A 15492-nucleotide genomic window follows, 5' to 3' on the forward strand; every position below is an offset into this window, starting at 1 on the left:
GGGAAGCTGTTGGGAGACAGGACATTGCAGGGAGAGTAAAAGCCTACCTAGCCACCCAGGCCAGTCTCTGCCAAGGATCATAGAGCTGCTCGTCTGCGGAAGCTAATCTGGTATTTAATGTCTCCGATGAATATGGGTCAAGGTGAATAGATCCGTTTAAAAGCTCTACTGGCCCAAACTTTGTGAAAACCCAAAGGAAGCTCTGACCCAGTTCTCCCAGTGCCTCTGTTAACCATCATCCCTTCTTACCTAGGAGAGTCCTAAGTCTTTAAAAGAGCCAGTTTTCTCCCATCCACAAAGTATCCCATTTCCAGATAATTATACAGCATGAGCTTATCTTACTTATTTTAATGCCACTGGGAGGAAATGCTGCTAGTTCTCCAACTCTGGCCAACTCTTCAATACATTTCTTTCTTTCTTTCTTTCTTTCTTTCTTTCTTTCTTTCTTTCTTTCTTTCTTTCTTTCTTTCTCTCTTTCTTTCTTTCTTTCTTTCTTTCTTTCTTTCTTTTTCTTTCTTCTTTTAAAATATATTTTTTATTGATTTCAGAGAGGAAGGGAAAAGAGAGAAACATCAATGATGAGTGAGAATCATTGATTGGCTGCCTCCTGCATTCCCCAAACTGGGGATCAAGCCCACAACCTGGGCATGTGCCCTGACCAGGAATCAAACTGTGACCTCCTGGTTCATAGGTTGATGCTCAACCACTGGGCCACACTGGCTGGGCTCCAGCATATTTCTCTGTATGTGTCAGTCTTTCCTGTCATTCCCATGTCCTGTTTCTCACCTATTGTTTCAGTTGTTGATGAGAATCGAAGTCAGGAAACACCCTCACAATTCTAGAAATAAGAACTTATCAATTACAGATGTCAGTCATTTTTTGCTTTGAGATGGTTGACATTTTGTTTTTGTGATTAAAATGTATAGCACCCAAGCTCTCCTTAGCAATATTTCTTTCAATTAGATGCCCAGATTAATGATTTTAAATATATATATATTTTATTGATTTTTTATAGAGAGAAAGGGCAAGGGATAGAAAGTTAGAAACAGCGATGAGAGAGAAATATAGACCATCTGCCTCCTGCACATCCACTATTGTGGATGTGCCCACAACCAAGGTTCATGCCCTTGATCAGAATCGAATCTGGGACCTTTCAGTCCGCAGGCTGATGCTCTATCCACTGAGCCAAACCAGTTTTGGCCAGCGTAATGATTTTTAATACCACATATTCTTTGTTAAATTCTTTTAAATTTTATTATAGACCATATTTCTTTTAATAGGCTAATTTGAGAAATGAGAAAGATTCATTTGGCAGTTTTTTAGTTAACATGATTATCTTCCTCTATAATATGCAAATAGACCAAACAGTGAGAACAACCAAACAACCAGTCGCTATGACATGCGCTGACCACCAGGGGGTGTGCATGGAATATGTCGAGCATCAGCAGCAGGTGGCAGAGCACGACATGGTGAGCATCTGCTGTGGTGGGATGGTGGTACTGGTGAGCAGGGGTGCCAGACCAAGGCGGGGCACCAGTCGCTGTCTTCAGGGCAAGCTTCTGGTGGTTACTGAAAATCATTTGCTTCCGTGGACTGCAGTCTCACCCAGCGCTCGTGCCTGCTGCTGACACTGACTCTGCTCCTATCCACTGTTGGCTCCGTCAGCAGGTGTGAGTGGTGGCTGCTGGCCCCAGTTGCCCCTCAGGGCTTCTCTCACTCCCCCTGCTCCTGAGGGGCTATCGGGGCCAGCAGCTGTAGCTCACACCCGCAGCTGGCGTCCAGAGCCAGTCCTGATGGCTCAGCGTCATCAGCAGATGCAAGCGGTGGCTGCCGCCCGGATTGACTCTAAGGCTTCTCCACCTCCCCCTGTTCCTGATGGCCGATTGGGGCAGCAGCCACCGCCGCTCTCATCTGCTGACAGCGCCAGCCCCGCTTTCACTCGCTGCTGGTGCTGACCCCAATAACTCCATGCTGTCAGCGGGTGTGAGCAAGGCCGGTGCCATCAGCGCATGGGAGTGGTGGTGGCAGCGGGAACAGGCCTGCCAGCAAACAGGGGATTTTATAATTTTCTAAAAACATATCCAGTGCATTATATCTCAGCTGGCTATTTAGCAAGTGTAATGGGTTTTTAAAACTTAATAATAGGAAGAAGCCATGATGGCTGCACAGGTAACCACCTAGCTGCAGCCGCACACAACAATTTCAGTAAAATACAACTAAAATATAAAATGGACATTATCCAGAACTACAGGAAAGTTGACTGACTGGAAATTCTACAACGAGAAGCAAGGAGAAAACCAGAAGGAAGAAGCGGAGGAGCTGTAAAAGCCTAAGGTACAGAGACACAAGGCGCACGTAGAGAGGATGGAGCCGGAGAGGAGGGGCTGTTGAGTGCCTGGCTGGCATTCCCTAGTGGGAAGGAGATAAAAGCTCCAACTGTGCTGGGCCCAACTTCTAACTGCTCTGAACCCAAGTTCTAGGCCAGACCCCGGGGACCCAGGCTCATCCATAGGGAGCTGGGCTGTAAGGCAGAACCCCGGGGGAGAGGCTAAAGGAGGTCCCGGAGGCGCGCACATTGTGCGCAGAGAAGAGAGGGTTGGCTGTGCCGCAGGATTGCCCTGGCGGGAAGGAGACAAAAGCTTCGGACTGCTCTGAACGCCACCTCCAACTCCACTTCCAACTGAACTGAACCCTAGTTCCGGGCTTATTGGGGGAGAGCCTAGACTGTTTGGTAGCAGGCGAAAATCGAGGGCACCTTTCTCTCAGAGTTGCTTGTAGCGAGTACTGAAGGACCCTAAGGAACACTGAGACTCAGGAACCGCATAGGGTGTGGCTGACGGAAGCCAAGCCTGTAGGCTCCACCCTGAAACCCCGCCCCATCTGGGAAGGTGCTAAAATGCTGAGACAATGAAATAGATCACAAACGAAAGAAATGGAGGACAAAAAGCAACTGGATATAGAGTTCAAATCTACGCTTATAAGGTTTTTCAAGAATTTCCTAGAAAAGGTCGATAAGACCTATGAGGATATGAAAAGGGATCAACTAGAATTAATAAGGAATCAATAAGAAATGATAAGGGATCAACAAGAAATAAAGAATACATTGTCTGAAATAAAAAATATTATACAGAGTCCTGAAAACAGAATGGAAGATCGCAAGAATCAAGTCAAAGATTTGGAACATAAAGAGCCAGAAGACACTCCTCCACAGAAGCAAGAAGGCAAGAGAATCTAGAAAGTTGAAGATAATGTAAGAAAACTCTGGGATAACTTCAAGCGAACCCACATCAGAATTATGGGGGTCCCAGAAGATGAGAGAGAGCAAGATATCGAAAACATACTGAAAGAAATAGTGACAGAAAACTTCCCCCACCTGGTGAAAGAATTAGACCTACAAGTCCAGGAAGCGCACAGAACCCCAAACAAAAGTATTCCAAAGAGGACCACCCCAAGACACATCATAATTAAAATTCCAAGAGCAAAAGACAGAGAATATTAAAAGAAGCAAGAGAGAAACAGATAATTACCTATAAAGGAGCACCCATATGATTGTCAGCTGATATCTCAACAGAAACCATGCAGGCCAGACGAGAATGGCAAGAAATATTCAAGGTGATGAATAGCAAGAACCTACAGCCAAGAATACTCTACCCAGCAAAGCTATCACTCAGAATCGAAGGCCAGATAAAGAGCTTCACTAATAAAAAAAAAGCTAAAGGAGTTCATCACCACCAAACCAGAATTATATGAATTGCTGAAGGGGGTTCTTTTGGAAGAGAAAGTAAATAAAGATAAAAATTATGAACAACAAATATGTAACTATCAACAAGTGAATCTAACAACCAAGGAAATTAAAAAAAATCTGATGAACAATATTAACTGTTGAGTATAATAGAATCAGAGGTATGGAAGGGGAGTTAACTGACGATTCTTGGGGAAAAGGGGAGAGGGGGATGTGGGAAGAGACTGAACATAAACTGTGCACCTATGGATGAGGACAATGGGGGGTGGGGAAAGGGCAGAGGGTGGGGTGGGAACCTGGTGGAGGAGAGCAATGAAGGGGGGGGGGGAGGAACATTTGTAGTAATATGAACAATAACAATTTATAAAATAAACAAACAAAAACTTAATAACAAAAGCAGCTGTGATTTTTTTTTTTATTCTAAAATATCCTTATAAATAACAACCTAGCTAGGATGAGTTATCTATGCCAAGCCAAATAGTAAAAGAATCCCACTATACCTTATCTTGAACAACTTACCACTTGAGAGTATCCTATGTGGGAAAAAAGAAAAAGAAAGCAGCTATAAGTTTTTGTGCTGATAAATTTAGGGTATTGTTTATAAGTCAGCTTTAATTTAAGATTTCACGCAGTGCTCTTAGAAATGTACTTTTCATTTCATAATTTCAAGAGTTTTCTTTTATTAGACAATGGTGAACTTTATCAGTGACATGTGGAAATTACCAACTTTGAGAGCTCAGGTATTTGTATAATTGATGTGCAAAAAGTAACTTTAAATTGCTTTTTGTTACATTGCAACTTAGAATAAATTTTCATAATTCGTATTAATCATATCATATATGTCAGATACATAAATGGTTTAATTCATTTTCTTAGTTATGATATTCAGAGTGATTCAGAGTGAATTCTGAATACTTAAGTACTGTTAGCGTGTCATACTCCTCCTTCCCCTCAGTGGTACTGAATTTAATAAGTGAATAATTGAGAAGATGCTTCATTTGGCTGTGTTTTAACAGATCACTGAATCCTTTTTTTTTTTTTTTTTTTTTGCCATTGGCATAGAACAATTAATTCTGAATTGGCAGTCTAGGAATGTGAAAGGAAAAAAAATGTTCTTCCAAGAAAAATTTATCATTAATATACCTATTTAGAAGGTCAGTTGGACCAGATAAAGACAGGGCAGATTTTGCTTCACTATATTCTTGTATCATTATCGGCCTGAACTTGGCGGTAAGTTAACGGCAGGTTGTAACTAAACGTTTCACTCATAGTCAAAAAAGTAGCTCCTCCAAATCCCCTGTTACCACAGGTACGCTTGCAGTTCAGGAAATTAAATCACACGCTGAAGGTGTTTATGTTGTCTCATAACCGTAATTATGAGTTTGATTGAGCTCCCGGGGGTCTCAGACGCTGTCACACATTACTGGTAACTATGGAGTTGCCAGGATTAATTGGAGATACTACTGAAAACGCAACTTTAAAAAGCACACACACACACACACACACACAAAAAAAAAAAATAGGGGGAGGGGGAAATGAGTTACAGCCCATTAACCTTTCCCCATCCTATCTTAAGAGCTGTTTCTATGCCACACACCCATCTATTCTCATAGAGCATTTGATGTTGCCATTGCTCACCCTAATTTCTTCATATAACTTTGCAAACAGATTGATATTTTATATAATTTGAATGGGGTTTAATTCTGTATTTCTGACCTGTTTTTACAAAGGTTTGCTCCAATCAGCATTATTTTTTACAACTTAGTTATACTGGTTATAAGTCATGCTGAGGTTTTCATTTTAACTTGGTGTTTCATAATGAAAAGAAAGTACAGAATTAGAAAAACAGATTAATTTGCAACAGCATGGATGGACATAGTGGGTATGACGCTAAGTGAAATAAGCCAGACAGGGTAAGACCAAAACCATATGATATCACTTACATGTGGAATCTAAAGAACAAAGTAAACAAATAAACAAAATTGAAACAGACTTACACATACAGAAAACAAACTGATGGAGGCCAGCAGGGTGGGGTGCAGTAGGGTAGGGTGAAATAAAATATTGGGATTAAAAAGCGCACATTGATAGCTTCGGAATAGTTACAGGGATGAAAGGTAAAACATAGAGAACAAAGTATGAACTATCTGTGGTGCCAGGTGGGCACTTGAATTATCAGAGGAAACACTTTGTAACCTACATGAATGTCCATTCACTCTGCTGTACGCCTGAAACTAATACAAAATAATGTTGAACATAAAAATATAAAGTATCAGCAGAAACCTGGAAAGAAAAACAGATTATTTTCAGAGGTATTTTGGAGGGGCTGCTATTGATTTTCTGTTAGGAAGGCAGTGTGGTGTCATGGTGTTAAGAGCATGAGCTTTAAAGTTTGATAGAGTTGGTCCCAGTCCAGGCTCTGCTGGACCTTGGGAAATTTTATCTCTTCTGACCTTGAATTTCTTCATAATTTGAAATAATACGTCTATTTGAGAGGTGTTTTTAAGATTAAACAGGAAGAAAAATCCAAATAAAGTGTTTGACATAGTGCCTAGCACATAATCAATACTCAGTATGTGTAATTGTTGGTTTTTTTAAATGATGTTGTTATTGGTATAATTATTTATGTCTTTGTTTGAGGTTCTTTTCCTCATAATTTGGAAAATTAGGAAATACTTGAAAAAGGCTTGAAAGTATATACACAGACCTTGACCATCATCTTCTAATAGTATTCAGATCCTTTTTAAAGATTTCGTAGGCCAGGGCTGAATTTAGATACTTGATATATTTGGCATATGAATCAGATTCCAATTATCTACTGCAGATTCATTTTATTTATAAATTGTAGAAATTAAAATAGTAATATAATACAGGCTCATTTTTATGACAGCAATCTTATCCAAATTTTGTAGTTTGTAGAACTGATAATGTCTAAAAGTCTATGTAGGAAAGTACATAGACTATTCAGAACTTGAACATGGAGATACATTCAACCTCTCATCAAATGAGGAAACTGTAGGCAAGTTGAAGGAAGAATCAGATAAGATTATTTATCTTTGTGAAAGATGTTGACAAAACTACAAAAGAAAGAACCACATAATATCCATTAAATTGTTAGCGTCACTCCAAAATTTCACCTGATTGTAATAAATGAATGTAAAATAAGTTTTTGAGTTGCAGTCAGTATATAGACCATCCTGTGTGAATGTTTTCTCTTATTATTATCCTTTCCATTTTAATTGCTATGTAAGGTTACTCTGTTTTAACCTGCATAGTTTGCTTGGTGATGGTTTGTTGGGTATTTGAGTTATTTCCCAGTTTTTCCTCTTACAAATAGCACTGCTATGAATATCTTTTCTTTCAAGTAACTCCCTAGGTGTCTACCTCCCTACCACCAGTTAATTCCCAGGGGAATAGTCTGCAAATTAATCATGGTGTACTATTATATTCCACTAGAGCTCCAGTGCACGAATTTGTGCACTGGTGGGGTCCCTCTGCCTGGCTGGTGACAGGGCCGGAAGGGACTGTGGGAGGTTGGCTGTGGCAGCGCACTGACCACCAGGGGGCAGCTCCTGCTTTGAGCATCTGCCCCCTGGTGGTTAGTGCGTTGTCATAGTAACTGGTCAACCAGTCTAAATGGTCGCTTAGGTTTTATATATATAGATTAACTGATAATTAGGTTCAAAACCACTTCACAAGTAGCTTGGTATTAGAAACCCAGATACTAGAGATTTGACTAAATGTAGGTCTTTATTAGGTGGTTGCTTTCTATTAAGCAGACAAACCTTCTACTAGCATAAAGTGAGCTACAAAGAGGGTTTTAAGGTACCAGTAAAAAGAAGACAAGATGCAAAAAGACCCTGGGGAAATTAGACAGTTTCCTCATTCCTCCTGAGTCTGATTTGCAGAATGTTGTTTTGTTTTCTTTGTATATCAAGTACACTCCAATTTTTAAAAGTAGAGATAGGATGATTGTAAAGATAAAATGTAGCATTTTTAGATTAATCATAAATAGGCCTCCTTCCATTAGTGTGGATGTGAGCATGTCTTGGACTTCAACATCACATAATTCTTTTGTTACAGAGAACTGCTTTCATTTCTCAGGCCTTAAGTACAGACGGGAGTTCCTGTCTATATAGCAGTCCTGCTGCTAGATACACAGTTCAGGCTTGATGGGAGGAAAGTCTTGTGGCCAAATGGGTGGAGATCCATGGTGCAAGGCCATAAAGATAAAAATGGAAAGAAAAGAACAACTGTAAGGGCCTCAGGCCAGGCTCTGTAACAAAGACAAACCTCACTATAGGCAGTGCTTGTTCTAAGACAGGGGCTTCTTTAAAACTGCGGAAAAAGTGAGTCTGCTATTTTTATTTTTAGTGTAGTATAATTTATTTTTGGTATACTAGTATAGTCATTTCACAGAGATCAAAATTCAAGTGAAAATTCTCAAACCACTAAGTCCTGCTCTTTGGAGGCAATCGGTATTACTAATTAAAAAGCATCCTTCCAGAGCTATTCTGTACATATATAAGTATATATGTATATATACATATATGTATGTTTCTGTGTATGCACACACATGTATTCTTTTTCTTTTTTTCCCTAACCAACAGTTGCATGCTAACATATTGTTCTACACTTTGCTTTTTCACCCAATATTGAATCTTGGAAATTATTCCAAATCAATAGGGGTGTTTTGTCTTTTTTTATTCTTTGAAAGCTTTTAAAATATCATGTGTCTACATTAGATGAAAGTAATTCTTAACCCATGGGTTAGGCCTAGGGAGGAGGCCTGCTACCTAATAGTATCCAAGAAAAGTTTTTTCAATGAATGAAGGAGGGAAGGAAGAATTATATTAGTTTATTAATTTAAGGTACAGATAGAAAGAGGCAGAAAGCTAAGAATTATTAATTTAAGGTACAGATAGAAAGAGGCAGAAAGCTAAGAATTCCCTAAAATTTTGAGACACTTGACCAAGCTCTGACCCTGGGATCCAGTGAAACCTAAGAGATGACATCACAAAATGCTATCTCTTTTAGAAAGGCATCAGGAGTTCTCTTTAAGGCTTCATATTAGGAGATGTCATAAGAAGAGATGCCTCTGGAGATGGCCCCTAGACTCAGGAGCCAGCTCAGTTCTTCTGTGATGGGACTCTAGGCCCTGGAACAACTGGGTTCATCTATTCCATACTGTCTTTCTTCCAGTGCAAAAATAGATGATTTCAAGGGTCCATTCTAGCTCTAAAATTATTTCATTTATAATACCATTTGATTACCTATTTACATAGATATCGTGTTGAAACTGCTTTCACACAGATTAAAAAAAAATTAAAGTATTCTTTCTCTACAATAATAAAGAGCCTTATAGGTTACTAGAGACCCAGTGCACGAATTTGTGCCCGGGTGGGATGGGGTCCCTCCCGGCATATCAGGGCCATCTCGCCCAGTCCTGATTGGGGCCGGCCAGCCAAGGGGAGGGATCGTGGGAGGTTGGCCAGCTGTGGGAGGTTGGCTGTGGAAGCACACTGACCACCAGGCGCCTGCTCCTGCGTTGAGCATCTGCCCCCTGGTGGTCAGTGCGCATCATAGCTACCAGCCAGTCGTCCAGTCATCTGGTCCTAACTGTCACTTAAGTTTTTATATATTTAGACTAGAGGCCTGATGTACGAAATTCATGCACAGGGAGATGAGGGGGGAGGGAGAAGGTGTGTGTGTTTCTCAGCCTGGCCTGCATTCTCTCGCAACCCAGGACCCCTAGGGTAGTGTCCTGGGCCTGGCTGGCAATCAAGGCCTATTGAGTCTTGCCTTGCCCAAGCTGGCCCAGCCCCCGCTGCTGCCACTGCTTGCCCTCTGTGCAGCACTGCCTCCCTTCCCCCGCCACCCTCCGCAGGTGACAGGCATGGGGTGCAGCCACTTAGCTGGTCCCACACACCCGCCACAGCTTCACTGGCCAGTGGCCTGGGCTGTCCTCTATGGGGTGACAAATCATGGGGCCCCCAGATTGATCACCCCATAGAGGGAGGTCCTGCCCACCTGCTGCAGTGCCGCTGGCCAGGTAGCCGGGGCCTCCCTCTTTGGGGTGATCGATTGTGGGAGCCCCCATTGATCACTCCATAGTGGGTGCCCTGGGCCTTCCTCTGTGGGGTGATTGTGGTGTGATGGGGCCCCCCGCCTAATAGCATCACACCTGCCTTGGCCGGCCTGGCGCCATTGCTTGTCATAGTGTGGTGTCTGGAAGGTCGTCCAGACGGTCATTCTGCAGTTCGGTCCCTTGGTCAATTTGCATATTATGCTTTTATTATTATAGATTGGTAAAAATGTGATTATTAAGATTCCAAGATTACACTGTAGAAAGCATTTTTCAATGATTATATTCCTTATAAAAACTTACTGGCCAAACTATTGAGACAGAAGCTAATGAACTGGATACCCCACACATTGTCACATTTTCAAAGAGTTAATTCTCTGTAGTTTTAATCTGTAAGAGTTTTTAAAAATCAAATAATTATAATATTAAAGTTATTCCATACTAAATATACTTGTTATAAATGGTAAATGATATATAATACATTTAACAGATTTAACTATTAATAACTAATATAACTAATAATGTAAATAATAGTTAAATAATTTTCTTCTTCTTTATTTTAGTGAAGTATGAGCGGGAAGCTAATAAATACTGGGACACATTTTACAAGGTTCATAAGAATAAGTTTTTCAAGGATCGTAATTGGCTGTTGAGGGAATTTCCTGAAATTCTTCCACCGGATCAGAAAACTGAAGAGGCGGCAAAAGAATTATCATGGGATCATGTAAAAACTAATGCTGCAAATTGTTTCTCAAGAAAGCACTGCCCTATTGTTCCTGAAGAAAAGGATTCTTATCAGAAAAGTTCTGGCTCCTCAGATGGTCAAAGCAAAGCAGAATCTGATTTTCCCAACCTCAACTCTGAAGAGCACAGAAAAGGACCTCTGAAGGCAGACCTCTTTCCTGGTAGCAAAGCCTCTTTCAGAATCCTAGAGGTACTGCACTGCAGGCCAACATGGGGCGTGGCAAATCATTTTAAAATGTGCATTCCATATTGCTTTATTAACAATCCAGATTTTTTTAAAGGGGAAAATTATTGTGATTTTTAAAAAATTTAAATTTGCTTTAATTTCTAACTTGAGAGCAGTTTTAAATACCAGTAAAGTTTTGGCCTTAATTTCTATCTCTTTCTGTAATTATTTATTTTCAGGTGAAACAGGAATGTGGAATATAATTTGCTAATCTGGTGTATAGGCCTTGATTTTCTACTTTTAAGAAAACACATTTTCTTCTGATTATAAATGTAGACTATATTAATTACAGAGAATTTGCTAAGAGTAGATAAGAGAAATAAAATTATAGACCTTCTGTTAACATTTTACTGACATTTTCTCTTTTTGGTTTAGACTGTTTTATATAGTTGAGCTATATTATAGCTGTATTTTGGGGTCTTGCTTTGCTTCTATTTAACATTATATCATAAGCTATTTTATTTTCCCTATCTTTAAATTTTTTCTATAAACATTTTCATAGCTACAAAATTTTTTACCATATGGAGTACTATAATTCTACTTACCTTTTTTTCTCACTACTAAGTATTTAAATTGTTTTCAGGTTTCTACAACAAACGTCTTTGGAAATAGACTTTTCTTAATTTTCTTTTATTATCTTGAGTTAGATTTACTAGTTCATAGTTTATTAAAATGTTTAATACTCTTAAGATCTATTGCCAAATTGCTTCCTAAGAAGTTATACTAATACCAGTTCATAGGTCATGGCATTGTGCATCTATTTCATCACATCCTCATTGATTGGAATGTTTTTATTTTCATGCTTTCTGCTTTATAAGACAACAAACATACCTTGTTTAAATTTGCATTCCTTTGCTTATTAAATAGGTCATATAGTTCTTCAAGTGCTTAGAAGCCTTTTGTACTTCTTTTGTGTTCTCTTTATTTTCTTTGCTTATTTACCTACTAGAGGCCCAGAGCGCAAAACGTGCGAGACCCAGACCCACCCTGCACTTCCTGGTGACTGGTTGTTTGGTGCCATCATAGCATCATGAACACAGGCCTTTTATGATATGGATAAGTTTTATTTGTTTGCTTGTTTGTTCTTAGTTTTTAAATAAATTTTATTGATTTTTACAGAGAGGAAGGGAGAGAGATAGAGAGCTAGAAATGTCGATTAGAGAGAAACATCGACCAGCTGCCTCTTGTACAACCCCCACCGGGGATGTGCCCGCAACCAACGTACATGCCCTTGCCCGGAATCGAACCGGGGACCCTTCAGTCCGCAGGCCGACGCTCTACCACTGAGCCAAACTGGTTTCGGCTCCATAGTTAAATTTCTTAGTATTATTTTTGTGATTTATTCCATTGCTTTTGAGTTTAGAAAAGTCTCTTATTCCTGGAGGTCCAGTAAATTTCTTCTATTTTTTTTTTTAATAAAAATTCCAAGATTGGTGAGAAAAATTCCACCTTGCTTTCATGATATCTGTTTATTCTTTTGATTTTAGGTTGGCTGTGGTGCTGGAAATAGTGTTTTTCCAATTCTGAACACTTTGCAGTAAGTTCTCTCCTATAAATTTTTATATATGTATGGGATGTTAAGAAATTCTGGGGAAATGTCATGTATATGCCAATAGTGTTCTTGTTCCCATATAAAAATGACCAAAGCAAATTTGAAAAGCAGTGCCTTAGTCTTAGAGCCTAATTTCAAATTTATTCTGAAAATAGTATTTCACAGCCATGGTTTGTCCATTGTGCACTGAAGTGTTTTTTTAAGCTTGTTTGTGTGGATGAGTGAATAAGAAACAAGCCTGAGAGTTGATCCTTCCTCTAAGCTGTGAATTGCTCCTCGAGGATACATAGGTGTGATTTTACACACAGAGACCTGAGTTTAAAATTTATGCTTTAATCTTCATTTTATTTTGTCATTACTCCCAGAGCCACACCCAGGATAAAACCTTAAGATGTTTCTAGAATTGTTTGGCGGTAACAGCAACTAACCTTAAGACTCCAGGAAGTAGATGATAAGGACTGAACTATTTTCCTGACTGGCCCTTCCCTATTCCCCACCTCACCTATATTTTTTACTATTTCCATGACAAAGAAGACATACCTTGCCACATTCTTTAACACCTTTTACATATGGCTGCTCTGTCATGTTCCTTTTTACATTTTTTTACATTTACACAATGGCCTTTACATTCTTTTTCTATTATAAAGTCAACATAAGCACATTCCAGAACAAACTGGGGGGTGGTGGTGGTGGTTACCCATCATCCTCTTAGCTCCTGACAGAGTTTTTGTTGTAATTCTTTTCAGTCTTTTCTCTATGCATATTTTTTTTTAATTTAATGATGCTATTTTTTTAACTTTCATAATGAAAATGTAAAAGCATTCAGAAAAATAAAGAGTACACAATGAGTCCCCACACACCCACCACCTCGATTCAACAATTATTAATATAATGCCAATATTATGACACTTTATCTTTAAATATGCCATGTCTTATTACGTATTTCCAAAAAATCAGGGCATTTTCCAGTACTATTATAAACCTAACCTAATGAATCCTAATCCCCCAATGGCATGGCATAACCAGTGAACGTGGCCAGGGAAAAGGGATGCTGCAGATTTGCAGTTCTGAATGGCCTTTCTCTCTTTGTACTTATTTCCTTTGTTTTCCCTTTTTCAATATCGGGGCTGAAATTTCCTGTTCTTTTATAGCACATAGCCAAGTTCCTTCACGTCAGTGATCTTCAAGCTTATAATACACATAAATCTACGGCATTGGCAGTCAATTATGTGTTACTTTATGACTCATCTCAAGGTATTATTTAGCATGTCATTTCTTTATGTCTTTTCTCTCCAACCACTGTTTATATTCCTTGAGGGAGAGAGCATAATCTGATTTTCCAGATAGCCTAACAGTACAATACAGATAGTTTGAGCTCAGTACATATTGATTCATTAATATCTCAGATTCCCCTCTTGTTACTGTTATTTTTCCCTTTCTACTTCTCCCTTCAACTAATAATTGCAAGCTCTTGCCTCCTCACTCTTTGGCTCTTCTCATCTTGTTTCTTTATTTTGCCTCGTATCCACATCTTAGAAATCCCTGTAGCTCAGTAATCTGAGCTAATGAATTCATCTTTAGAAGGCAACCAGTGATTAACTTTCCATTAGACTTCTTTTTCTCCACCTAAGAAATTATGTTTTATTACTTTTCGAGAATATAGGGTTAATGTTTTACATTTTCAGAATATTTTACTATAATTAGACCTTTGGAATTGAGAAGTCATATCATTCTCCAAGGAGCGTTTATTTCTTAAACTCCTGCCAAGCGAGGGCTTGGTGGTGTGGCAGTAGTAGTGATATTGCACCTACTTGCTGGGAGAAGGGCCAAGGCAGTCAGCTGATTTTATAGAAATGCTCTGGAAAGTCAGTGAGTGGTCACAAGACCTTAACTTTGGCTGCTGATGCAGTGGGAATTCAGTCTCAGAGGTCACGCTGCAGCCCTGGCAGGACACGTGGCAAACAGCCCATGCTCTCCTTTAGCAACTGGACTGTTCTGTATTGTGTGGGTGTTTGGTAACTACTGCCCAAAGGTAGACTGCATTCCCTTCATAATGAGCTAGACGTGCCAGGGTCCAGAGAAGCATTTTGAGTTAAATGAAAACTTTTACGAACCCTGTTAAGTTCTTAAGTTTTTTGTGTTTTTGTTTTTTTTTTTAGTTTTAAAAATATATATATTTTATTGATTTTTTACAGAGAGGAGGAGAGAGGGATAGAGAGCTAGAAACGTCGATGAGAGAGAAACATCGACCAGCTGCCTCCTGCACATTCTCTACCAGGTATGTGCCCGCAACCAATGTACATGCCCCTGACCCAAAACGAACCTGGGATCTTTCAGTCCGAAGACCAACACTCTACCACTGAGCCAAACCGATTTCGGCAAGTTCTTAAGTTTTTAAGTTCCGGGAAGGAACAGGAACATCTTCCTTTAAAAATATGGTAATGAAAATAAATATTAGCAATAGCAGTAACTTAATAATGACTAACATTTACTAGGTGCTTACTCTGAATTAGACACCTTTCTTTTCTTTTTTTAAAATATATTTTTATTGATTTTTTACAGATGAGTAGAGAGTTAGAAACATTGATGTGAGAGAAACATCGATCAACTGCCTCTTGCACACCCCCTACTGGGGATGTGCCCACAACCAAAGCACATGCCCTTGACCGGGATTGAACTGGGGACCTTTCAGTCCACAGGCCTACACTCTATCCACTGAGCCAAACCGGTTTCTGCTAGACACCTTTCTAGAAACTGTACTTACATGAACCCATCAATCTTTACAACCACTTTAGATGCCGTATTTATCTCTGTTTTAAAGATGAGAAAACAGTTACTGAGAGATGATTTAGTACCAGTTAACTTTTCATAACCAAATCCTATTCCTCCAACTTAAACTTATTTGGACAGATCTTAAATCAAGTGTCAATCCCTAGTGCCACAAAACAAATGAGTTATGCATGACTATAATATTCATCAACGGGTAGCATTTAAGAATATAATCTGAGCCTGGCTGGCGTGGTTCAGTGGTTGAGTGTTGATGTATGAACCAGAAGGTCACAATTTGATCCTAGTTAGGACACATGCCCAGGTTATGGGCTCAATTCTGATGTTTCTATTTTTCTCTCCTTCTTCCTTCCTCT

The 15492-nt window shown here is 39.4% G+C and overlaps 1 protein-coding gene across 2 annotated transcripts in view; it reads left to right on the forward strand.

The window, feature by feature from the left end:
- Nucleotides 1-15492, forward strand: part of METTL8 (methyltransferase 8, methylcytidine) — an 89190-nt gene that overhangs the window by 48513 nt on the left and 25185 nt on the right. For both annotated transcript variants that reach the window (XR_004984868.2, XM_036421084.2), the window contains exons 4-5: nt 10391-10761; nt 12285-12334. Coding sequence is in view for 1 of the 2 variants with exons in the window: in XM_036421084.2 (XP_036276977.1) it covers nt 10391-10761; nt 12285-12334 (421 nt within the window). In the remaining variant the exon portion in view is untranslated. The remainder of the gene's footprint in view (nt 1-10390; nt 10762-12284; nt 12335-15492) is intronic.

The sequence above is a fragment of the Pipistrellus kuhlii genome, unplaced genomic scaffold (genome assembly GCF_014108245.1).
Source record: "Pipistrellus kuhlii isolate mPipKuh1 unplaced genomic scaffold, mPipKuh1.p scaffold_m20_p_7, whole genome shotgun sequence".
In the NCBI taxonomy this organism is placed as follows: domain Eukaryota; kingdom Metazoa; phylum Chordata; class Mammalia; order Chiroptera; family Vespertilionidae; genus Pipistrellus; species Pipistrellus kuhlii.